Source organism: Panthera onca, chromosome B4 (assembly GCF_046562875.1).
Source record: "Panthera onca isolate mPanOnc1 chromosome B4, mPanOnc1 haplotype 2, whole genome shotgun sequence".
NCBI lineage: Eukaryota > Metazoa > Chordata > Mammalia > Carnivora > Felidae > Panthera > Panthera onca.
In genome coordinates this window covers 72,215,474-72,242,267 of record NC_138345.1, presented here as the reverse complement: position 1 = coordinate 72,242,267, position 26,794 = coordinate 72,215,474, and the positions used below count along the sequence as shown (strand labels likewise).

At 40.7% G+C, this 26,794-nt stretch overlaps 1 protein-coding gene across 2 annotated transcripts in view; it reads right to left on the bottom strand.

Annotated features, from left to right (window-relative positions):
- The window catches only part of ANO6 (anoctamin 6), a 200,186-nt gene that overhangs the window by 17,700 nt on the left and 155,692 nt on the right, over window positions 1–26,794 (bottom strand). For both annotated transcript variants that reach the window (XM_078449926.2, XM_078449927.2), the window contains 6 exons: window positions 26,501–26,643; window positions 23,853–23,930; window positions 18,646–18,871; window positions 17,432–17,601; window positions 17,127–17,224; window positions 10,491–10,621 (listed from right to left, as the gene is read on the bottom strand). In XM_078449926.2, coding sequence (XP_078306052.1) covers window positions 10,491–10,621; window positions 17,127–17,224; window positions 17,432–17,601; window positions 18,646–18,871; window positions 23,853–23,930; window positions 26,501–26,643 — 846 coding nt within the window. The remainder of the gene's footprint in view (window positions 1–10,490; window positions 10,622–17,126; window positions 17,225–17,431; window positions 17,602–18,645; window positions 18,872–23,852; window positions 23,931–26,500; window positions 26,644–26,794) is intronic.

Genomic DNA, 26,794 nt, shown 5'->3' with positions numbered 1-26,794 from the left:
CTCTATTTAGGTGTGGGGATTACCTAGTTGTGTGGGTTACCTGGTGTAGCCTCCCAAAATATCCTTCTCCTACCAAAATATCTTCCATTCTGCTGCCAGAATAATCTGATCTTTGTCAACATAAACATTATATAGTTCTCTTGCTTACAAATATTCCCATGGGTAAGGATAAGTTCATTAAGGAGAAGTTCTAGTTCCCTGGATGACCACATGAGACCCATTATGACACAGTCCTTGCTTACCTGACATTCCCACCTATGGATCCTTTGTTCTCGCCATACTTTGAACTGGCCAAGCTGTTTCATGTCCTTGTACTGTTAAATGTCCACCTCTTTACATGAAATGTCCATTCCCTTTACCATACTTGAAACAACTTCCATTCACTCTTCAAAATCCAATTCAAATCTCATGTGCTCTACAAAGTCCCATCTGCATTGACTTTCTTAACAATCCACCAAATACTGACCACCCCTCACTTGGCTCTGTAAGGGCAGGCACCAAGTCTTACTTGTCTTGGTATCCCCAGCAATTGATAAGAGTATTTGGCATAGCAGGTGCTCCATAAATGTTTATCAGATGAATGAATAAAGAGGTAGGAGGCCTGCAAAAATGAGGAAATACCAATGCAGGTAGTGGGAGGAAACAGTGGAGATGAGGAAATGGAAGAACACAGGCCTGAGTCCTGGAGAAGTATAGTGGGGTGCTGAGGTGGGGTTAGCATTGGAGAAAGAGGAAAACGGGTGGGCACAAGGAAATGCTAAAGAAGAGTTGGTACTAATTATAGTAAATTAGGTGGACAAAATAACATATGAAGGTCACTGTTTGAATAGATCTTTGAAAATTAACTTGGAGATGGAGGATGGTGAGGTCAAGTTAACAAGGATAGAGGAGGCAGGGCCAGAGACAAACAGGGCCCACTCCATCATTTTCTTGCATTTCATTTATGTCACCCGCTCCCTAGGAAGGCCTCACCAAGTTCACAAGAGACTGGGTGTCTGTGCTGTAAGTACAAAATGGTATCTTCTGGTTTTGAAGCTAGATTTTAGACTGACAGACTATCTCTCTATGTCCTGTGTCTGAATTCTCAGATGTTAAGACCAGACATCCGGGGAAGCAATTTGGTTAACAGACCAGGGTTACTTTAATAATCTCAAAGGATGGTGGGGAATTCACTAAAGATAACAGAAATTTCGCTCAAAAATAAAACCCAAAAAACATATGCCATAAAGAACTTCACCGGTGTTGAGTTTGGTAAGTTCTTTATAGATTTTGGAAGCTAATACTTTATCTGATATATCATTTGCAAATATCTTCTCCCATTCTGTCGGTTGCCTTTTAGTTTAATCCAGTGAAGAAATGGGCAAAAGACATGAATAGACACTTCTCCAAGGAAGACATCCAGATGGCCAACCCACACATGAAAAAATGCTCCACGTCACTCATCATCAGGGAAATACAAATCAAAACCACAATGAGATACCACCTCACACCTGTCAGAATGGCTACCATGAATAACTCAGGCAACAACAGATGTTGGCGAGGATGAGGAGAAAGAGGATCTCTTTTGCATTGTTGGTGGGAATGTAAGCTGGTGCAGCCATTCTGGAAAACAGTATGGAGGTTCCTCAAAAAACTAAAAATAGAACTACCCTACGACCCAGCAATTGCACTACAGGCATTTATCCAAGGGATACAGGTGTGCTGTTTCAAAGGGACACATGCACCCCCATGTTTATAGCAGCACTATCAACAATAGCCCAAGTATGGAAAGAGCCCAAATATCCACCGATGGATGAATGGATAAAGAACATGTGGTATATATATACAATGGACTATTACTCGGCAATCAAAAAGAATGAAATCTTGCCATTTGCAACTACGTGGATGGAACTGGAGGGTATTATGCAAAGTGAAATTAATCAGAGAATGACAAGAATCATTTGACTTTAGTCATATAAGGGCTTTAAGAGACAAAACAGATGAACATAAGGGAAGGGAAACAAAAATAATATAAAAACAGGGAGGGGGACGAAACAGAAGAGACTCATAAATATGGAGAACAAACTGAGGGTTACTGGAGGGGTTGTAGAAGGGGGGATGGGCTAAATGGGTAAGGGGCATTAAGGAATCTACTCATGGAATCATTGTTTCACTATATGCTAATTTGGGTATAAATTTTAAAAAATAAATAAAACTAAAAAAAAAAAAAGAACTTCACTGGGATGGTGGGGGCAATATTAACGTAAACTCAACTAGCAGTTGTATGTATGTGTTGAAACTACAAGCTCAGGTCACTTGAATAAATATCTACGAGTATTAGGTCCAGACAGTGGTGCTCCAGCTGAAGACTGAGAGATGCAAAGGCTTTGTAGCTACCTCGAACAGGATTAGTTAGCCAGGGGACAGGTATACCCACAACCAGATGCCATCAAGGCAGGAATCAAGTACTATTTTTTTTTATTTTATTTTTTTTTTATTTTTTTATTTTTTTTTATTTATTTTTTATTTTTTAATATATGAAATTTACTGTCAAATTGGTTTCCATACAACACCCAGTGCTCATCCCAAAAGGTGCCCTCCTCAATACCCATCACCCACCCTGCCCTCCCTCCCACCCCCCATCAACCCTCAGTTTGTTCTCAGTTTTTAACAGTCTCTTATGCTTTGGCTCTCTCCCACTCTAACCTCTTTTTTTTTTTTTTTTTTTTCCTTCCCCTCCCCCATGGGTTTCTGTTGTTTCTCAGGATCCACATAAGAGTGAAACCATATGGTATCTGTCTTTCTCTGTATGGCTTATTTCACTTAGCATCACACTCTCCAGTTCCATCCATGTTGCTACAAAAGGCCATATTTCATTTTTTCTCATTGCCACGTAGTATTCCATTGTGTATATAAACCACAATTTCTTTATCCATTCATCAGTTGATGGACATTTAGGCTCTTTCCATAATTTGGCTATTGTTGAGAGTGCCGCTATAAACATTGGGGTACAGGTGCCCCTATGCATCAGTACTCCTGTATCCCTTGGATAAATTCCTAGCAGTGCTATTGCTGGGTCATAGGGTAGGTCTATTTTTAATTTTCTGAGGAACCTCCACACTGCTTTCCAGAGCGGCTGCACCAATTTGCATTCCCACCAACAGTGCAAGAGGGTTCCTGTTTCTCCACATCCTCTCCAGCATCTATAGTCTCCTGATTTCTTCATTTTGGCCACTCTGACTGGTGTGAGGTGGTATCTGAGTGTGGTTTTGATTTGTATTTCCCTGATAAGGAGCGACGTTGAACATCTTTTCATGTGCCTGTTGGCCATCCGGATGTCTTCTTTAGAGAAGTGTCTATTCATGTTTTCTGCCCATTTCTTCACTGGGTTATTTGTTTTTCGGGTGTGGAGTTTGATGAGCTCTTTATAGATTTTGGATACTAGCCCTTTGTCCGATGTGTCATTTGCAAATATCTTTTCCCATTCCGTTGGTTGCCTTTTAGTTTTGTTGGTTGTTTGCTTTGCTGTGCAGAAGCTTTTTATCTTCATAAGGTCCCAGTAATTCACTTTTGCTTTTAATTCCCTTGCCTTTGGGGATGTGCCGAGTAAGAGATTGCTACGGCTGAGGTCAGAGAGGTCTTTTCCTGCTTTCTCCTCTAAGGTTTTGATGGTTTCCTGTCTCACATTCAGGTCCTTTATCCATTTTGAGTTTATTTTTGTGAATGGTGTGAGAAAGTGGTCTAGTTTCAACCTTCTGCATGTTGCTGTCCAGTTCTCCCAGCACCATTTGTTAAAGAGACTGTCTTTTTTCCATTGGATGTTCTTTCCTGCTTTGTCAAAGATGAGTTGGGCATACGTTTGTGGGTCTAGTTCTGGGGTTTCTATTCTATTCCATTGGTCTGTGTGTCTGTTTTTATGCCAATACCATGCTGTCTTGATGATGACAGCTTTGTAGTAGAGGCTAAAGTCTGGGATTGTGATGCCTCCTGCTTTGGTCTTCTTCTTCAAAATTACTTTGGCTATTCGGGGCCTTTTGTGGTTCCATATGAATTTTAGGATTGCTTGTTCTAGTTTCGAGAAGAATGCTGGTGCAATTTTGATTGGGATTGCATTGAATGTGTAGATAGCTTTGGGTAGTATTGACATTTTGACAATATTTATTCTTCCAATCCATGAGCAGGGAATGTCTTTCCATTTCTTTATATCTTCTTCAATTACCTGCATAAGCTTTCTATAGTTTTCAGCATACAGATCTTTTACATCTTTGGTTAGATTTATTCCTAGGTATTTTATGCTTCTTGGTGCAATTGTGAATGGGATCAGTTTCTTCATTTGTCTTTCTGTTGCTTCATTGTTAGTGTATAAGAATGCAACTGATTTCTGTACATTGATTTTGTATCCTGCAACTTTGCTGAATTCATGTATCAGTTCTAGCAGACTTTTGGTGGAGTCTATCGGATTTTCCATGTATAATATCATGTCATCTGCAAAAAGCGAAAGCTTGACTTCATCTTTGCCAATTTTGATGCCTTTGATTTCCTTTTGTTGTCTGATTGCTGAGGCTAGAACTTCCAGCACTATATTAAACAACAGCGGTGACAGTGGGCATCCCTGTCGTGTTCCTGATCTCAGGGAAAAAGCTCTCAGTTTTTCCCCGTTGAGGATGATGTTAGCTGTGGGCTTTTCATAAATGGCCTTTATGATCTTTAAGTATGTTCCTTCTATCCCGACTTTCTCAAGGGTTTTTATTAAGAAAGGGTGCTGGATTTTGTCAAAGGCCTTTTCTGCATCGATTGACAGGATCATATGGTTCTTCTCTTTTTTTTTGTTAATGTGATGTATCACGTTGATCGATTTGCGAATGTTGAACCAGCCCTGCATCCCAGGAATGAATCCCACTTGATCATGGTGAATAATTCTTTTTATATGCTGTTGAATTCGATTTGCTAGTATCTTATTAAGAATTTTTGCATCCATATTCATCAGGGATATTGGCCTGTAGTTCTCTTTTTTTACTGGGTCTCTGTCTGGTTTAGGAATCAAAGTAATACTGGCTTCATAGAATGAGTCTGGAAGTTTTCCTTCCCTTTCTATTTCTTGGAATAGCTTGAGAAGGATAGGTATTATCTCTGCTTTAAATGTCTGGTAGAACTCCCCTGGGAAGCCATCTGGTCCTGGACTCTTATTTGTTGGGAGATTTTTGATAACCGATTCAATTTCTTCGCTGGTTATGGGTCTGTTCAAGCTTTCTATTTCCTCCTGATTGAGTTTTGGAAGAGTGTGGGTGTTTAGAAATTTGTCCATTTCTTCCAGGTTGTCCAATTTGCTGGCATATAATTTTTCATAGTATTCCCTGATAATTGTTTGTATCTCTGAGGGATTGGTTGTAATCATTCCATTTTCATTCATGATTTTATCTATTTGGGTCATCTCCCTTTTCTTTTTGAGAAGCCTGGCTAGAGGTTTGTCAATTTTGTTTATTTTTTCAAAAAACCAACTCTTGGTTTCGTTGATCTGCTCTACAGTTTTTTTAGATTCTATATTGTTTATTTCTGCTCTGATCTTTATTATTTCTCTTCTTCTGCTGGGTTTAGGCTGCCTTTGCTGTTCTGCTTCTATTTCCTTTAGGTGTGCTGTTAGATTTTGTATTTGGGATTTTTCTTGTTTCTTGAGATAGGCCTGGATTGCAATGTATTTTCCTCTCAGGACTGCCTTCGCTGCATCCCAAAGCGTTTGGATTGTTGTATTTTCATTTTCGTTTGTTTCCATATATATTTTAATTTCTTCTCTAATTGCCTGGTTGACCCACTCATTCGTTAGTAGGGTGTTCTTTAACCTCCATGCTTTTGGAGGTTTTCCAGACTTTTTCCTGTGGTTGATTTCAAGCTTCATAGCATTGTGGTCTGAAAGTATGCATGGTATAATTTCAATTCTTGTAAACTTATGAAGGGCTGTTTTGTGACCCAGTATATGATCTTTCTTGGAGAATGTTCCATGTGCACTCGAGAAGAAAGTATATTCTGTTGCTTTGGGATGCAGAGTTCTAAATATATCTGTCAAGTCCATCTGATCCAATGTATCATTCAGGGCCCTTGTTTCTTTATTGACTGTGTGTCTAGATGATCTATCCATTTCTGTAAGTGGGGTGTTAAAGTCCCCTGCAATGACCACATTCTTATCAATAAGGTTGCTTATGTTTATGAGTAATTGTTTTATATATCTGGGGTCTCGGGTATTTGGCGCATAGACATTTATAATAGTTAGCTCTTCCTGGTGGATAGACCCTGTGATTATTATATAATGCCCTTCTTCATCTCTTGTTACAGCCTTTAATTTAAAGTCTAGTTTGTCTGATATAAGTATGGCTACTCCAGCTTTCTTTTGGCTTCCAGGAGCATGATAGATAGTTCTCCATCCCCTCACTCTCAATCTAAAGGTGTCCTCAGATCTAAAATGAGTCTCTTGTAGACAGCAAATAGATGGGTCTTGTTTTTTTATCCATTCTGATACCCTATGTCTTTTAGTTGGCGCATTTAATCCATTTACATTCAGTGTTATTATAGAAAGATATGGGTTTAGAGTCATTGTGATGTCTGTATGTTTTATGCTTATAGTGATGTCTCTGGTACTTTGTCTCACAGGATCCCCCTTAGGATCTCTTGTAGGGCTGGTTTCGTGGTGACAAATTCCTTCAGTTTTTGTTTGTTTGGGAAGACCTTTATCTCTCCTTCTATTCTAAATGACAGACTTGCTGGATAAAGGATTCTCGGCTGCATATTTTTTCTGTTTAGCACACTGTAGATATCGTGCCAAGCCTTTCTGGCCTGCCAAGTTTCAAAGAAGAGATCAGTCACGAGTCTTATAGGTCTCCCTTTATATGTGAGGGCACGTTTATCCCTTGCTGCTTTCAGAATTTTCTCTTTATCCTTGTATTTTGCCAGTTTCACTATGATATGTCGTGCAGAAGATCGATTCAAGTTACGTCTGAAGGGAGTTCTCTGTGCCTCTTGGATTTCAATGCCTTTTTCCTTCCCCAGTTCAGGGAAGTTCTCAGCTATAATTTGTTCAAGTACCCCTTCAGCACCCTTCCCTCTCTCTTCCTCCTCTGGGATACCAATTATGCGTATATTATTTGTTTTTAGTGTATCACTTAGTTCTCTAATTTTCCCCTCATACTCCTGGATTTTTTTATCTCTCTTTCTTTCAGCTTCCTCTTTCTCCATAACTTTATCTTCTAGTTCACCTATTCTCTCCTCTGCCTCTTCAAGCCGAGCCATCGTGGTTTCCATTTTGTTTTGCATTTCGTTTAAAGCGTTTTTCAGCTCCTCGTGACTGTTCCTTAGTCCCTCGATCTTTGTGGCAAGAGATTCTCTGCTGTCCTGTATACTGTTTTCAAGCCCAGCGATTAATTTTATGACTATTATTCTAAATTCACTTTCTGTTATATTATTTAAATCCTTTTTGATCATTTCATTAGCTGTTGTTATTTCCTGGAGATTCTTCTGAGGGGAATTCTTCCGTTTGGTCATTTTGGAGAGTCCCTGGCGTGGTGAGGACCTGCAGGGCACTTCCCCTGTGCTGTGGTGTATAACTGGAGTTAGTGGGCGGGGCCGCAGTCCGACCCGATGTCTGCCCCCAGCCCACCGCTGGGGCCACAGTCAGACTGGTGTGTGCCTTCTCTTCCTCTCTCCTAGGGGCGGGATTCACTGTGGGGTGGCGTGTCCCGTCTGGGCTACTTGCACACTGCCAGGCTTGTGTTGCTGGGGATCTGGCGTATTAGCTGGGGTGGGTAGGCAAGGTGCACAGGGGCAGGAGGGGCAGGCTTAGCTGGCTTCTCCTTAGGTGATCCACTTCAGGAGGAGCCCTGTGGCAGCGGGAGGGAGTCAGATCCGCTGCCGGAGGTTTGGCTCCGCAGAAGCACAGAGTTGGGTGTTTGCGCGGAGCGAGCAAGTTCCCTGGCAGGAACTGGTTCCCTTTGGGATTTTGGCTGGGGGATGGGCGGGGGAGATGGCGCTGGCGCCTTTGTTCCCCGCCAAGCTGAGCTCTGCCGTCCGGGGGCTCAGCAGCTCTCCCTCCCTTTGTCCTCCAGCCTTCCCGCTTTCCGAGCAGAGCTGTTAACTTATGACCTCCCAGACGCTAAGTCGCGCTTGCTGTCGGAACACAGTCCGTCCGGCCCCTCCGCTTTTGCCAGCCAGACTCGGGGGCTCTGCTTGGCCGGCGAGCCGCCCCTCCGCCCCGGCTCCCTCCCGCCAGGCCGTGGAGCGCGCACCGCCTCGCCGCCCTTCCTACCCTCTTCCGTGGGCCTCTAGTCTGCGCTTGACTCCGGAGACTCCCTTCTGCTAATCCTCTGGCGGTTTTCTGGGTTCTTTAGGCAGGTGTAGGTGGAATCTAAGTGATCGGCAGGACGCGCTGTGAGCCCCGCGTCCTCCTACGCCGCCATCTTCCGGAACCTCCAGGAATCAAGTACTATTAATGCCTACAGAAAAGAGCGGCAAATCTGTGTGAAAAGCTGAGGGTTACTACTGAGGCTTGGCAGGAGTTCTTCAGGTAGAGAAGAGAATGGTGTTTCAGGCAGAAGGGAGATCTAGTCCCCTCCACTGGGCAGAGGGGACTAGAGCTGGTGGTTGGATACAAGGCTCCAGGCTCATTTGCCAGAAGATGTTTGGCTTCAGCAGCTAGGAGGCATAATTAAGAAGGTAGATGGTGGTGTCATTAATGAATATGGGAAGAAGCAGGAGGAAACTATAATGAGGCTATCGACAAAGGCACTCTATATTTATTTTAGAGGAACAAAAATAATTCAAGAGGCACTTGGAAATTCTCTCTCTCACAAAGTAAAATAACAAAAAATAGTTTCACTCTGGTATTGAATATGGAACAGACTGCTTTCAAAAATTAATTTTTCTAATTCATTAGGTATTATTTAGATAATAGGAAAACAATTTAATAAATCTAAAAAATATCTCTGTAATAGTCGTTATTCTATCCTTTCTTGTAGGGTGGGATGAAGCCGAATTATTTTGTTGGTAACTACTTTAATGAGACTATGAAACTCTAAAAGTCATACCAATTTCTCCCCAAAGCACAACCTTTTCCTATAACTTTTTCTCACAATGCTCTTTATTTGACTAATCAACTACAGAAAAATAACTCTATTTTTTCAAGGTATGTTTTCAGTGCTAAAATAACAAATGATATTCTGCCCCAGAATGTTGTTGTTATTAATGCTGATAATAGCTCCAATAAGAAATATTTACAATTATGACTCATTTTGGAATCAGAGGTAATTTTCTTACAGTTCTTTTGGAAATTAACAGAATAAATAAATAAATAGAGCTTCTACGTTATGTACTGAAGCTACACCCTTAAACGAACCTGGTCCCGAAACCTAACAAAAGCAAAAATGAAATTTAAATCAAACTCCAGGCTGCAAAGTATTGTTGACTGAAGGTGCTACAAGATGAACCTTTCACTCACTGAAAGAAGCAGATGTGTTTCCATGTTTCATGTATATTTTTAAAAGCAATTATTTTATATATAGAATGTGATTTAATAAAAACCATCCTCTATCTGCAGACTTGTAAACAGGAACTGCAAAGGGGTATCTTTGCAAACATACAAACCCCTCTGCATAAATGCACAGCCTGTCAGCCAAAATGTTCTGCCTCCTTTCCTAATCCCCTAAGCTGAAAAAAATTATAGTTCAGTGCAATGGTTAGCTGAAAGGGCACAGATCTAAAACACATAAATCGTTAGCCTCCTAATAAGATAAAAGTGTGTTATGCATAATAGAAAAGATGGTGTTTCCTCTGGAAATCTGTTTTGAGATGTGTCCACTTAAAGGCACCTAAGAGCTCAGGGTCAAGTCCAATGAACAGAAACAGAGCCCAAGCAAATACTGCACAAGTGGACAAAGCATTCAAGAAGGAGGGGACCTGTGCTAACTTCTTAATCCCAAACCAGCAAAATGGTTCTGAATTCAAGCCAGTGATTATCCATGAGGTCAAAGAACCAGGCAGAAACCGTGGGCCAGAAGAAATAGAGATGCTGTTACAGGCAGGTGGGAGGTGTCAGAGGGGAACCCTGTGATCCTGCCTGCCACGAAACAGCATGTGCCTACAGGCTCTCTGTCCAGGCTTGCTTCAATGACTCATTCAGAAGTGTATCGGCCAACAGCTGTGCCTGCGTGGACTCCAGCACAAGCTGAATCACCTCTAATAATAGTTCTGAGTTCATTCTCAGACAACATGGTTAGAGTGCTCTGAGGATGGTGAGGAGGTATCTCAACAAATATTCCAGTCCACTGCTTCGTAATAAATCTTTAGCTTTGTACAACATACATATTGACAAGGATCCACACAGTCACCTTATCTGAAAGCCTGACTGTGTACTTTGATCTAGTGGAGAAAAACATGCTTCTCTTCATTTCAATATGCCAGGTAATTATGTGGGATCCAAAACATGCTCCAATCTAATTTTTATATCAACTAAAACTTCAGTAAGGACTTACTCATTTCAAGATATTCATAAAACAATCCCAGTTTGCCCATGGGCTGCAGGTGGTAGTCTTGTTCCCATCGCGGGGCTATCTTTTCTGCTCTGGAAACTGTGCGGCATCGTCCAATCAGGTTCTTGACCCAGCTGCCAAAAAGATCAAACTATCAATTAGAATATTATCCAATTACTTTGCAGATATCTCAAGCTAAACACATAATCCTCCCAAGAAATTAATTTCTTGGTTTCATGCTAAATTTCTTTTTGTTCCTTCTTCTTTACCTGAAAGTATTTTGAAAAGCAGCACTATGTACTGAGTTTTAAGATCGTAACTGCTATTATTTTTTTCTCCCAGCTCCTTTCCACGTGGACAGTTGATTTTTTAAATGTTTTTATTTTATTTTTGAGAGAGAGAGAGAGAGAGAGAGAGCGAGCGCGCGCATGTCTGTACACGAGTGGGGCACGAGGGAGACAGAGGATCTGAAGCAGGCTCTGAACTGACACCAGGGCCTGATGTGGGGCTTGAACTCTGGAGCCATGAGATCATGACCTGAGCTGAAGTTGGATGCTCAAATGACTGAGCCACCCGGGTGCCCCAAGGACAGTTAGTTTTTAAAAAGACTTTCATTTGATCAACTTTATTTTTTCCCCCATTTCCCTACCATTATCCACAATGGTCTTTCCAGAATGAAGTCACCAGAGAAAATAAAATGAAGACAGACATGGTATGCAAGCTGGTAACAGTGCCCTGGAGAAGATTGAAGCAGAGTAAGGAGTGGAGTGTTGGCATTTGTGGTAGGGGAGTGGGGCGGTGGCAGGGAAGGGCTCTCACCAAGAGTGACATTTGAATAAAAATATGAAGAGGCAGAGAAAACAGCAACTACAGGACCCAGAGGCAGGAACAGGCCTCCTACATCTGACAGACAGCATGGAGCCTGGTGTGGTCCAGGCCTAGCAGGAAACCAGGCTGGAAGTTTTGAGGAGTGGGGAGCCTAAGAGACCACTGTGGAGATCTGGGCATTTTCTACTCTGGGGGAAACAGGGAGCCATTGAAGGGCTCTGAGAGAAAAGTGATGTATTTTCATTTTAGATGAAACAGGTCCAAGACCCTAGTTAAGCTGAACAAATCAAGGACCAGAAAAGCAAAATGCCTCCTCAAAGTCACAGTGCATAGCTGGCTGAAAACACAGCCTAGTGCTCTGCTCTATCAGACACTGGCCCCACAGAGTCGTCTCTTGTCTTATATGTTATTTTCTTTCTCAAAGCCTCCAAATAAATGTTTCCCCCTTTTCTATGGCTCTTTTTCCTGAAAATAAATTGAAGTCTGGCAGTGAAATGAGGTGTGCACCTGTAGCCTGAAGAACAGTTGTCCCCTAAGGCAACAGCTGGCTTGTGGTCTACTCGTGGAGTTCACCAGAAGAGGCACAACAGCAGCAAAGAACGTCAAATACAAATGTCTGGGCCAAGCTTTGGCTGATTAAACAATATACTTGTACAGATTTCAAATTCAGGAAATGAGAAGGCCTCACGCTACTGTAAAGACAACTGTGTGTGTTGCACGCACACCTGTGTGGGTGTGCACTCCCCATGCCCCCCGCGGAGATACGCGTTACAAATAGCTCATTATACTATTAGGTTTCCCACTGCTGGCTGGTCTGTGTCAACTTCACTGACCACTCCCCGAGGTTTACAAAGGGGAGATTTCTCTACAACAGACGGTGCCCCTGGTTTCACAATCTTTTCCCATTTCTTTCTCTTCTATGACATGACGGACACAGCAGGCGGCTGTGGAAAGTGGAGGGGACATGGTCTCAGACACCCCTGAATGTGAATCTACACTTCAATGCTTACTATTTAACTTCAGTCAAGTTCAAATAAAATGGGTGATAAAACCCTGTCAGGACAAAATTCTGTCAGGATTAACTAATTCAGAACAGGTACAATATTTAGCACATTTCCTAACACACCAAAACCCCCTTCACGGGATTTTCTTTTGTCCAGTACAGGCTAACTGGCTGAGGCTAGGACGACTGTAAATACAGCCTAAGCTACTTAGGATTCTGACTAGGGGACGAAAATGCTTGGATCGGTGGATCTCACGTCAGCACTTCGAATGGCCCAGAATGCTTGTTGCTGGTGCTATTTCCTGTATCCCAACCCGAAGCTCTGGCATCAGTCAAGTCTAAAGCATGGCCTGGGAACCTGAAGTTTTACACGTGACAGAACCCTTGTGAGCCAGGTGGCATCAACGACGACACATCCATCACCCTTCAGGACATCCAACGAGATTCCTGGTTTCTACTGTTTTGTTTTTGGCTCTGCTTCATACTTCCAGCCTCAGCCTCTTGACTGAACCGTCTCCAAGCCCCAGAGAAGCAGGTCTTTTGCTATCAGGGCCCCAAATCCATTACAATTTGGACTGAGGATGGAACCTCTGTCCCGGCAACCACTCCCATGACCGGCTCGGCTGGTACTTCCCTCTCTCAAGATACTGCCTTCCTCCACCTGTAATAGGTCATATTAGAAGTCTTTCTGACTAGCTTTCTTTTCTGAGCTCCAGGCTCTGAGCCTTTTGTTCAGTCTTCCTGAGTTGAACCACTCATCTGTAGTAGGAAATCTTGGGCTGTCATCCATCCATCACTGTTGGTGGTCTTTTGGGTTTTCTAGTGGGTTATAATGGATTCTAGTGCAGAGATCTCAATCTTGACTGCACACGAGAATCACTTAGAGAGCTTTTTAAAAATACAGACGCCAGACACGGGTAGGATCTTTCTTCTGATAGCAGGGTTTACAACACAATTTTCTTAGGAATTTACCATGCACATTAGCAATAACAGCATTGCAAAAGGTTACCCTTCCATAAGTCCTTATTATGTGTAAAGCATGGTATAAAGCACTTTACACCTCATTTTCTCTTTGTATCTTTATCATATTTAATCCACATACTACAGATAATCACAATTTCTGTGTAGAATATTCTACAGTATTTCCATTTGCTAATTTTGATTATAAGCATCCTTCACTATCTGAATCTATTTTACTGTTCCTGAATGTAAAGAGTGAGTATGGATAGTGAGGGATAACTGTATCTAGGGTTCTCTCAGTGTATCTCTGGTTCATCCTCTAGCCAAATCAGATCTTGAGAAGGGATAGTTTCCCTTGTAATAGCTCACTTTCCTGCTTTAAGTAGTGCATACCCATTGTAGAAAATACAGAAAACATATAAAGGATAAAAATTACAGCCCTCCATCATCTAAATGCCAAAGAACAGTGCTACTGGCATTCTGGATATTTAATTATTTTACTTAACATTTTAGCATATAAATTTCTCCAGAGTGAATGGCTTAATGCAGGGATTATGTCAGCCTTTTGTCAAATACGGAACAGAATTCCCAGGAATGCCTCAAATATCAAAATACTAAGTGAGGCTGGGAAGGCCAAAGGGCTCTGAGCTTGCTTTCTGGGTACAAACAAACAACTCTGTTACTTTGCTGATGTGCTGTATCTGAAGGATGAGAGTCACTCATTCACACTAGAGCACGCCCACTAAATACGAGCTACCGATTTAGGTGCTAGTGGGACCCCAAAAGGAAGCTGGGTCACAGTGCCAGATGTGCTGCTCCGTTTGCTCCAAGGGTCCTTGCCAAGGACCTCAGGTGGTGTGGGGGTGGAAGAAGGTTAAGTTTGTGGTGACATTCATTTCACTGTGTTCGTTTTGACATATTTTAACAGTGTGAAAACAGTCACCGACTTACAAGGCTTTTCTCTCCATCCCTGTGTATTTTGGGGGTGAGGGTAGTTGTGGGTAGCAGGGATAACTGATAGATCTTTCACTTTGTGTGAAGAAAGAAAGAAGGAAGCTGGCAGCCAGACGCAAAGAAGCAGAGATGAGAAGAGCCCCTGTTGCTCTCTCAAGTGCTAACATCTAGCATTCCCAGTTTTCAGACAAGGGAAAGATAACTCAAAACACACTGCCCTTAAGTATTTTAGGCCAGGAGTAGAAATATCCAAATGAAAAGTTCAGGTCGCGATAATGTGCGACAGTAGTCGCACTTGAAGTGCAGGTATAAACAGACCACGGATACATAATACATCCTTTATTTTTAAATATTTCATGTGAATAAGTTTCATTTCATACCAATTTCTTAGTACCAGTTTAAGAAATCTACTCCCCCCCCCAACCCCCGCTGCCACCCACCCACTATGGTTTTGAAATCAGAAAATAGCTCACTGACAACCAATTAGTCACCAAAATTTAGTGTTAAATAATTAGCCTACTTCCTTCAGAAAAATGCTTTTTAATAATCTGAGTTAAGCCTTTCCTCTATTTGATATATTTATTCTCATATATAAACCCAATATTTGTGCATGGCCTACTTTTACTCATTTGGAAAAATCTGAATATGAACTCGGTGAAGGTAAGGTTGTTTACTGAGTTGTAAGGCTCCAAAATAGTAATTTTATAGCTAAGACCAGAATCCCTTTTTTTATGAGGGGGGAGAGGGGAGAAGGGAGAGCTAGGGTGGGAAAGGGGGGTGTCTGTTTAAAGACAGACCCTGATACTTTACATTGAAGGTGGAGGATGAGCCTGGTGAAGAAATCTAGAAGGACACATTGATACCTAAAGGTTCCTGCTCTACAAATACAGAAAGAAAAGAAAAAAAGAGGTTAACGGCTCTGCAAAGAGAAAGAACAGGAACTTGGTAATGGGGAACAGAGAGGAGAAGTTAGGGGAGGGAAGAGAAAGAAAGAGAGGGAAGTTGTCTGTGGTGGGGGAAAGACAGGCAGCAGAGCCTGAAGCCTACAAAGCCTGGGGCGCCTGGGTGGCTTGGTTGGTTGAGCGGTTGAGCGGCTGACTCTTGACTTCAGCTCCAGTCATGATCTCATCACGGTTATGGGATCAAGCCCCGAGTCGGGCTCAATGCTCAGCATGGAGCCTGCTTGGGATTCTCTCTCTCCCTCTGCCCCTCCCCTACTCGTGTGCTCGCTTTCATTCTCTCTCTCTCTCTCTCTCTCTCACACACACACACACACACACACAAAATCCAGTTATATAGTGAGGTGAAAGACTTTTAAAAGATGGAGGTTTTTTATTTCAAAATAAAGTTGTTTTTCTGCCTCCGTGTCCCAAATGTCAGTAAAGACTGCTTGTGTGAGTGGTTTTAGAGGACACTGAGGAGAGGGACCACACTCTGCCTTTGGGTTGGCATGAGCAAAAAGTACAGATGTGGAAGGCGACACAGAAAGGAGATGAAAAGTTTTGTGAGCACAGAAACTCAGAGTCAGAAATTATCTTGAAAAGGTTAAGTGTGATATGCAGAAAAATGTACCCCCCTCCCCAAATGTCCACGTCCTACTCCCCACAACATATGGATATGTTAAAGTCACATGGCAAGGAGGAATTAAGGTTGCAAATGAGCGGACTTTTATAGTTTCCTGGATCATGCAGGTGGACCCAATGTAATCACCAGGGCCAATAAAGGTGGAAGAGAGAGGGAGGGGGATGGGATTACAGAAGAGTCAGAGACACGCGATATTTCTGGCTTTGAGATGAGAAAAGAAGCCCTAAGCCAAGGAATGTGGACAACACCTAGAAGCTGGAAAAGGCAAAGAAACAGATCCATCCTAGAGGCTTGTGAAAGGAACACATCCCTGGTAATACCTTGACTTTAGCCCACTGAAACCCCTGTCAGACTCGTGACTTCTAGAACTGTGAGATATTAAATCTGTGTTGTTTTGTGGTTTTTTTTCATTGTCCTATTACCATTAAGTTGGTGGCAATCTGTTCAGCAGCAATAAAAGATGAATATAATAAGCCCCCTGAAAATGTGCAGAAATTGAGATGGCCCTGGACTATTCGCTTTGATACAGGATAGGGCTTCAGTGAAAATTGAAAAGGACAGTGTGACCTACACCAACATCTGTTGTTCTCATTTCTTAGGGAAAGAATGGTAAGTCAAAACATTTGTGGTTATCATTTTAGATGATTATCTCTTAAAACATTATGTAATCCTGGTGCCTTAGGACCACAAGAGAACAGCTCTTCTTGAAAGCACATGGATTTGGAGTCCTAGGATCTTGGATTTGAATCCCACAGTAGCCTCTTATGGATAAGGCAAATGTGGATAAATCATTTAACCTCTTTAAGCCAAAGAATCTTCATTTGCATAAGGGAGATAAAAATAAGAATTGTTTGAAAAATTAAATGAGAGAGATCTACAAAGCACTTAATACAAGTGGCTGGCATACACTAGGAACTCAACAAATCACAACTGTTGATTTTTAAACCATCCTATAAAGGGAGGAGAAAGTCCTGAGAAGTGAGGGGAAATAGTTCATAGTCCCAAAAAAGGCCAACTCTCCATGGACTGGGATCAGTCAGCTACCAACAATGGGCTAATACGCATAAAGTGTAGCAGATGGAGATTTAAGTTAAACAGAGAGAAGTAGGTTTTTTAAAAACATAATTATTAAAAACTGGATACGTTCACACCGTTGGTTGGACCATCTTGTCTGGAGACTTTTACTAAATAGAGTTTACTCCATTTTAGAGGTAGGCATCCAGCTGTGTGAACACATAGGCAAATGATTTGGATGGGTGGGCTCTCCCATCCCTTATCATATCCCCAAGATTACACGACTTAATACTCACGGAAGTAACACCTCTTGTATGTTATTCCAGATTGCTTTTCCTCCCATGATTATTGTCAGCTGTGTCGTCAGTTCAAGGAGACAGCCACCTGGGTCACACTGGAATATTAAAAAGAAAATCTCATTTAAATTTTAGATGGGTCTAACGTGAAATTGAGAAGGATTAATTTTATTTTTTTCTGATATTTATTCTGCTGAGGCAAAAAGAATCTGAAGAACATACGGTGAAGAAACTCTTCACTGGGCAACTGGGAGAAAACACAAAGCAGCTTAAACGGTCAAGAGATTGCAGTTCTATACTCATACCTCTTCATTTCTGTATTTTCCCAGCCAATAGACTGGGTCTCCTGGATAACCTACAAATTTGCCCTTAAAGAATGCGATGTAGAAACATGAAGAATAGTAGTTGACAAACTGGAATAAGAACATCTTCATGGTCAGGCTGTTCTCATAATCAGTCTGGGTCCTTGGGAGTTCTGTAGTTAAATAAAGGCAAGATTTTAGAATTGTGAACAGCTTTGAGACCCTAATCGAAGACACTGATACATGAGTTAACATGTTAAAAAAAATACAATTCACACTGTTTTCATTTAAGCTGTTCTAAATTCCTTAATATAGCTGCTGTGTTAAGTTCACACATTGTTACAAGAGTCTGCCCCCTCCCCCAAGAATGCAATATCCCACATGGCAAAAATCTTCAAGGGTTCCTTAAAATTTACAAGCCCAATGTTTTCAAATGGGCAAAGGCTGTTCTCTCTCAGGTCTGAGTGGACAAAAAATTATTTTTGAACAGCCTTCTAAATGATATTCTTGTCTTCCTGAATTGCAATAAGGTAGGACTGTTGAAACAACAAACAAAACAAGGGGGAACTTGTTACGAGAATTTGGGGAAGAGGAAGCAGGTCATCCTCCGGGTTGAGAATTTAAATCAGTCTGATCATTTTCAGAAGATGACCACTGAGCAGACCATTCGGAGAATGACCCAGGCATATGCAGCATGTGGGGAGCGCTTAACTCTGGCCAGGAAGCAGCTGCCTGGGATACAAGCCAGAGAGAGAGAGAAACATTTATTACAAAAGCTGGAGCTGATGAGAACAGAGCTATATTAATATGAACAGCATGGGGGGAAGCCACACAACACTGTGATTACTTGTCCTCTCAGCAAAAAAGGAGCATATTTGCCACTGGAACCATGACCCTATTCCACTTATTTGTAATAAAGAGACTATTTACTTTCAACAATAGGGTACGTGATCTAATGTAATTGAAAATATTATTCAGCACTGATCTGTTTACACAGAGCTTGGACATTATAATGATTGTCTTTGCTTTGTCCCTTTTACTAATGCAAAGCTGTAGATAATTCATTTCCCACACAGGTTAGATAAAATATGTTTACACTTGAAATTTTCTAAAATTTGTAACATATGGAAATTGAAATGCCTAAAAGAGACAGTCTCTATTTCTCACCCAGTTCCAAAAATGTCTTAGAAATGACCTAAACTATAATAGGACCTTACCAAAATTAGTAATCATGATTGCTACTTTTTCATATATGGTGTTCAAAATCATGATGATGATAAAGCTGATGAGGGAAGCAGTGATAGACGTGGCCGTCTGTGGAGTAAGGTACTTCTGGATTGGATCTGTCCCATTAAAGTTCTTGGGAAGTTTTGCAGAAAATACAATGAACACTGAGAGCCTGTAGACAATGATCCCAATAACTGAGGCGATGATCAATAGGATCTGGAAGCACAATAAAGACAGCACTTCACTAATAGCACTATTACTTCACTAATAGTGTTTTTACACTTAAAAATTAACCCCATGCTCAAATGGACAAGGTGCACGTGTGAAGTGATGGGATATCCTAAAGTGATATTCTTTAGGATATGCATTCAAGTTTTTGCTCAGTTGTAATCCATGAAGGGGATAGGTTTCCTTCCAGCAGAGAACAGATCACCTGGTTCAAGGGTCAGCAGGTGCTACCTGTTGTCTTGGTCACCTGCAGGAGGTGAGATTCTGAACAGGACGGGGAGCCTGCAGAGGTGCCCTGAGGAAACGTGGAAATGGCCATAGGTATCTGCTGATGAAAGCTTCACACACGTCTCCCCTTGGATCTTAAGATCTGAAACTGGCAGTTATTCCTACCTGCTTTTGCACAAGATTCATTTCACTCATCTGTTGTTTTTGACTGCATAGACCAGTGTCAGTGAGGGGGTCTGAAGCACGGTTTGTACATGGTTGGTAGGATGTCACTTCCTCCCTAGGCACGTCTTCTCCGGCCACTGGGTAATGCACATTAAAGGTTCCGTGTTTAAACTGTTTTCCCTACATCTACTTTCTTGGACTTACTCCAAAGCATGTACTCGATGTGTCTGACTGCTTGTGAAGACTGTTACCAGAGACAAAAGCTATAAAAAATGTGAATTTCAGGGCCAAGTAAAACCTGCCATGTTGTTTACAGCAACACAGAGAGGCTGGTTTTCACCTGTGGAGAGCAGTAAAGGGAGTGATTAACAGGCAGGGTCCTGGAACCAGGTTCCTGCATTCGAATCCCAGATATGCCTCTAGTTGTGGGACCTCGTGCAAATCACTTAACCTTTGGGACTTCAACTTCTTTGCCCACGTAATGAAGGATCCTAATGGGAACTAACTTACAGGACTGTTGTGAGGATTTAATGAATTACTCCAGGTAAAAACACTTAGAACATGAAGCCCAGGCAAACGAAAAGTACTATATTACATGTGAGCTGTGGTTATGGAGGCTGAAGTGTTAACAAGATGTTTTTCTTACTTTTAAAGTTTGTACAGAAGGCATTATATTTCCCCCAATAATTTTTCTCATTATCTCCTTTCTTACAGTTAGGGTTTAATGCTTGTGAAAGGAATGACATGTTTATGTGTGTGAGTATATGTGAAAATTCGCCAAGGCTGAAGAAAATGTATTAGAGAAGGTATATCCAGTCTTCCTCTCTGAGAACAACAAATGTGGGCCATTTAAAGTGTATATATTTTACTTTATTTTATTTTTTGAGAGAGAGAGAGAGAGAGAGAGAGAGAGAGAGAGAGAGAGAGGGAGGGAGGGAGGGAGGGAGAGAATGCCAAGCAGGTTCCATTCTGAGCACGGAGCCTGACATGGGGCTCCATCCCATGACCCTGGGATCATGACCTGAGTTGAAATTAACATTGGCTGCTCAACCAATGGAACCACTCAGGTGCCCCTAAATGGTACATATTTAAAAAATATATATCTCCATAAGGGTGCCTGGGTGGCTCAGTCGGTTGAGCGTCTGACTCCTGACTTTGGCACAGGTCATGATGTCACGGTTCGTGGGTTTAAGCCCTGCATCGGGGTCTGTGCGGAGCCTGCTTGGGATTCTCTTCCTCTCTCTCTCTCTCGCTCTCTCTCAAAAAAAAGTAAATTAAAAAAAATTAAAATATCTCCATAATAATTTTTAAATTATTAATTATAATGGCTGAGATTTTTAATTTTACTATTCAACTCAGCACATGTTTTTAAAATCCTCAACAGCCCTGTGAGGTAAGTAGTATTGTATCTTTTACAAAGAAAAAGAGACACAGAGAATAAGACTTTGACCCAAATTAAGCAACTAATAAGTGAAAAGAACTGAGTTACTCCAAGACTCTGGAGTCACACTAAACTCTACACGGCACTGCTTCCTACATGGTTTATGAAATGAATTCTCATTCTTTTCAGAGCTTTTATAAACTTGGCATGTTTTCATACTTCTTCAGGGTACTTGACAGGTTCAGTATTTCTTCATAGAAGGAAGTCCTTATGAATCTTCATTCTTAAGTTCCTTACGAATCTTTCCGGCTATAACTTCAATATATGCTTATTAGGGAATATTTGAAATTACTCTATACTGGACACTGGTTGTGTTTGCTGCCCTGAATCTGTTCCCAGATTTACAAGCAGACCCAGATTGTGCTTTGAGAGAATAATCTCTCCTCCATTTTCAGTCCTATGGCTTGGGCTGGATTGACCCCCTCCTCCCCTAGGGTTTACAGGTAGATCCTGATTGGTTTGAGGCAAATAGGTGTCTCATCCTATTGGCCTCAGCAAATGATTCAAGGATTGAGAAATATCTTAATAAAATTCAGTGAGATGTGAGGAGAGATCTGCTAGTGTCCATGGGAAAAAGAAGCTTGCTTGTCAATAAAGGAAGCTGCTAACAGAGACCTCTCTTGTTTTGAATGGAATGTGAGATCTGGAATCTTGCAGCCATTTTGAGACTATAAGGTAGTGCCTACACCCACCAAGCCAGGAGACCAGTGAACAGAGAATGATGACAGAACAAAACACAGCCCTTGATGTCATCTGGGCTGCAGTATCTATCCTTAATGGAAGTCATACCTCAGACCCGAGATTTTTAGTTACAGGAACCATTTATTGGTTCATTTTGTTGTCATCATTGTTGTTTATACCAACTGGAGATTGATTTTCTGTCACCTATAATTGAAAGACTCCTAACTATAGGGGCACCTGGGTGGCTCAGTTGGTTAAGCACCGGACTCTTGATCTTGGTTGGCCCAGGTCATGATCTCAGTTTTGTGAGTTTGAGCCTCACATTGGGCTCTGTGCTGACAGTGTGGAATCTGCTTGGGATTCTCTCTCTCTGCCCCTCCCACACACGCATTCTATCTCAAAATAAATAAACATTAAAAATTTTTTTTAAATAAAGGAAAAAACAGAAAAATGTATCTACTAACTATATACAGGCATAATTCCTTCAGAACTATGCATTGTTTGCATATTAAAAAATATTTTATGTATTTTCCTTAAACCTATCATAACTAACATTTTCACATGTCGTCAAATATTTTCATGGACATACTTTCTTATGGCCGCACTATATTCTACTGTATGAAGGATTAGAAGTAGAGTATTTTGGCTCAGATTTTATATATACACAGTAAAACCTTGGTCTGAGAGCATAGTTTGTTCCAGAAACGTGCCTGTAATTCAAAGCACTTGCATATCAAAGCGAATTTCAAGAACCATTGGCTCAGTTGTGATCATGTGATGTCTGGCATCATGTTCTACTCATAATGCAAGATATCCCTCGTTTATCAAGTTAAAATTAGAAATGTATGCTCATCTTGTGGAACACTTGCAGAACAAGTTATTCGCAGTCCAGGATTTTACTGGATAATAATGTATATAAATAAATATATATATTATATATTTGTAATAAATCTGTATGTAACTAATCTTTACTAACTTTTACCATTTTGAAAGAGTTCCTGATTAAAAATTTTTACATGCTGAATTGTGGATTAAAGCACATGAATATTTTTGACTCTTGATACTTACTGTCATACTGCTAAGAAGGCCAGAAGCAGCTTAAAATTTTCATAGCTTAGGTATGAGAGCAGCTGATGACTGCACTTCATCCTCACAAACACTGAGCCTTATCACCTGATAGGTGAAACACTGTATCTCATTTTAGTGTGCACTGATTTAATTAGGATTGAGGCTTGACAGTTGCCAGGGTGTTTTTTCTTTTGTGAAAGGGTATTCATGTTCTCTGCCTCCTTGGCTCTTGAGATCTTTGGTGTTACAAGTGATCTGGACTTTTTATGTATTGAATGTAGTAAACCTTTGCCCTATTGGTTAACAAAAATTTCTTCTGTTGTTTTAAGCTTAGGACGCTTCTGATGTGTGGAAATCTTTAAAGGTTTTTTTTTTTTTTAACGTTTATTTATTTATTTGAGAGAGAGAGCAAGTGCAAGTGGGAGAGAGGCAGAGAGAGAGGGAGAGAATCAGAAGCAGGCTGTTGGCACAGTGCCTGATGTGGGGCTCAAACTCATGGACCGTGAGATCATGACCTGAGCCAAAATAGGATGCTTAACTGACTGAGCCACCAAGGTGCCTGGATGTGTGGAAATCTTTAAATATTTTCCTCTGAAACTTCTTCCATTGCTGTCATGTTTAGAAAGTCTTTTTATATCTAGAGATTACATATTCACCAATATTTATTTCTAGTTTATGGTGTTACCTTTTGATTGTTTCTGGAATTACAATATATGTTAATAGTATGGTTTCCATCTTTCTCTCCCAAGTAGCTAACAAGTGTTCCGTCACCATTTATTAAATAATCTTTACTTATCCCACTGATTTATAATGCCTCCCTTCTTGTGTATTGTTAATGATAGGAGGTCCCATATCTGGGCTTCATGTCCTATTTTCTAATTTGGCTATTTTTGAGCCAATAAAATTCTCGATATATTACTAATTATTATATTACTAATATGACTTTATTAATAATAAACCCCAAATTAATTTCAAAAGTCCTGATAATCTAGGTATATTATCTTTTTATCTACAATAATTTAAGTCTTCTTTTGTATCTTTCAGTAGTTTTTACGTTTTTTCTGATAATTCCTATTATCCTTTTAAGGCTATTCCTAGACATTTTATTTTAGCTATTACCGTCGGAAAATTTTAGAATTCTTAATGCCTCCCATTTGGTCTCTTCACCAGAAAATGGAAAATCCAGAACCATTGATCTGATCTAAACAGATGAGGTGGAAGGAACTGAAAGAACCACTGTGAGCAGATAGATATTGAGAGTTGTTCCACATGGTGGCTGAGTGGTTCTCTGGAAACACTTCTCTCTATCAGACTACCAGTTTCCAGTATGCCTTCAGTTTCCAGGATATTTAAAATTAGATATTAAAAAGTCTGTGACTGATTTACCCAGAATAAGACAGCACTTGCACAGAGAGTTATACGGATACATTTTCCCCAGGTAGTGAAGGGCACACGCTCTTCTTCCTAAAAAAAAAAAAAAAAAAAAAAAAAAAAAGTTTAGTCAATCAAAGGTATACTCTGGTGAAATGATTTTTGTCCTGATTGGTCTCTAAATCCTAAGCTTAATTTTTGTAAAAATTAGTTTTCAAACAGCCTCCTTACTCATAACTGCATTTGGTTGTTGTTGTTGATTTCAAACATACACATAACAAGTACGTGCTCATTTTTAATGGTTTTTGAAAATGTGAGCATGAACAATGAACCGTTTGTCTGCTGTGATCTCAGCTCAGGAGTCTATCTGACAACGCTAAGCTGTAAACTACATTCCTGAGCTTGTCTCAGATTCTAGAAATGGTGGCAATGACAGCACAGAGCCCACGCAGGACAGTGAGTTCCACGGGTGTCTGCAAATACTAGGTACCTACTATGTGTTTCTTGGTTGAGCTTTATATGTCGATTTGGCATAGCTATGAATTTTAAGAGTTTCCATAACTCATAAGAATATATTTAATTTTTAAGACTGGAGATTAGTACTTCTCAAGATTTACCTGGATTGTAAGAGTAGCTATAGTATAATAGTACCCACAAATACTTACATTTACTCTAGGCCAGTACTATTCTAAGTAGGTTCTGCACATTAACTCAATTAATCCTAACCACAACCGTGTGAGGAAGCAACTCTATCAATCCCATTTTATAGAGGAAGCTATGGCACAGAGAAGTTAAATAATTTGTTGAAGATCATTCGGCTAGTAAGTTGCTGTTTAGATTTGCAGTCTCATTCCTAAGACTTCATTACCACACTACAGCCTAATTGAGTATGCATTAGCAATGAAAGTAAAATGAGGAAAAAAGATAAAGAAAAATGAACCTTCATCTTTAATTTTTTAACAAGCTACGTTTCAACGGAAATTTAACTTATTCGTTGGCAATTTTAAATTACCAAATTGTCTTTCTTCAGCACCTTTTCTGTTGCCAATATTATAAGCTTTTTCTACCCTAGTATTTAAAAGGTGTTTCAACATCTAATTTTATGTAAGTTTCTGCCTTCATTTCTGAATGTGCTGTCCTTCAACAGCACATGGTTTGACCCTATCCTCTTCCATAGTAAACAGTGAGAAATATACAAAATGGGAATCGCTGGAAGCTTGTTATGTTGTAAAAGACAAACGTCACCTTCTGTTGATAACTGAACCTCATTTTTTTTCCATTTATGAAATGAGGAGGTTGAACTGCTCCCTCCAGTCCCTTTTAGTGTCGGCATTCTGTAAATCTCTGATTCAATTTATAAAATCTATACTTGGGGACATTTTCAGATGCTCTTGTTAAAAGTATTTTCTTTCCAAGAATTATTTGTACTCAGAACTGACTGTCCTTATGCTGATGACTGCAAGAACAATCAGCTCTAAATTTTCTGTGTTGATGGAAAAGAGCACTAATGCAGATGACTCAAAAATTATCTTTCACTGGCTTTGGAATGTTTCTACCGAGAGGTAGAGCTTTGTTTTATTTTTATTTTTATTTTTGCAGTAGCAGAAGGAATTTACCTTTCCAATTATATAAAATGCCTAGCACAGGCCTAAACACAGTTGGACTTCAACAACTGTTTCCCTTCTTCCTCTAGTCTTTCTACAACTTGAGGATGACAGCCGCACAGTCTCGCGTGCGTCCCAACCAGAAGGTGGAGCAGTGGCTGAGGCTTTAGTGCAGCACAAAGGGTGGCTGGTCTAGGATGAAAAAGGGGCTGTAATAATGAAGGTGCATGTGAAAAATTGAGAATCAACCACAAAATCCAATGCATCCTTCCCTATACAATGAGCTCATGGAGTCTGATTTTTCTTTCCTGCATTTTTTACCGGAATGAAAGAAAGGACACAAACCAATGCATCTTTTCTTCTACATTTTAAGTCAGGGTCTAATTTTTTCCCCCCACTTTTACTTTAGATTAGGTCAATAAAACCTAATCTAGTAGGTGATACTACGATTTAAAAGAAAAACAAGGGGCGCCTGGGTGGCTCAGTCGGTTAAGCAGCTGACTTCGGCTCAGGTCACGATCTCGCGGTCCGTGAGTTTGAGCCCCGTGTCGGGCTCTATGCTGACAGCTCAGAGCCTGGAGCCTGTTTCAGATTCTGTGTCTCCCTCTCTCTCTGCCCCTCCCCTGTTCATGCTCTCTCTCTGTCTCAAAAATAAATAAACATTAAAAAAAAAAAATTAAAAAAAAATAAAATAAAAGGGAAAAACAAGTTACTTTTTTTTTTTTTTTTAAAGATGATGTTGATAATTTACTCAACTTGTGAAAACAGACTATAGCCACGGGAAAGGTAACAACAAAGAAGGGTCACATTTATCTCCCATGTCCACTGTTCTAAGCGATACTTCTTTGGCTTGGCTGCACATTAGAATCACCAGAGAAGCTTTAAAAAAATCCCTGTGCCTGGAACACAGCCCAGGCCACCAAGTACCATCAGGGCATGCAGTGATGGGTTCCGGGCATCAGTATTTTTTAAGGTACCCAAGTGATTACAATATGCCACCAAAGCTGAGAACTGCTGTAATAAACAGGCTAGAGTGCATCGACCTAATGTCCACTTTACCTGAGTGATCTCGTTGATCACCACGTGAGTGCACCGGGCCTCATATTCTGGCCGGGGTTGCTCCTCCTGCTGTAACTCAACAGTGTCCCATTCGTACTCCAGTTCTGCCTGGCGCCGCTTCCAAAACTCCAGAAACAAGGTTACTAGCAGAGAGAGAACCGGAGCATGGGGACCGTCAACAAAGCTGTCCTGAATTATTAATCATTGTAATTACTCATAACACTTTTGTACACGGTCAATAAAATCTAATCTAGTAGGTGATACTATGATTTAGAAGAGAAAAACAAGTTACTT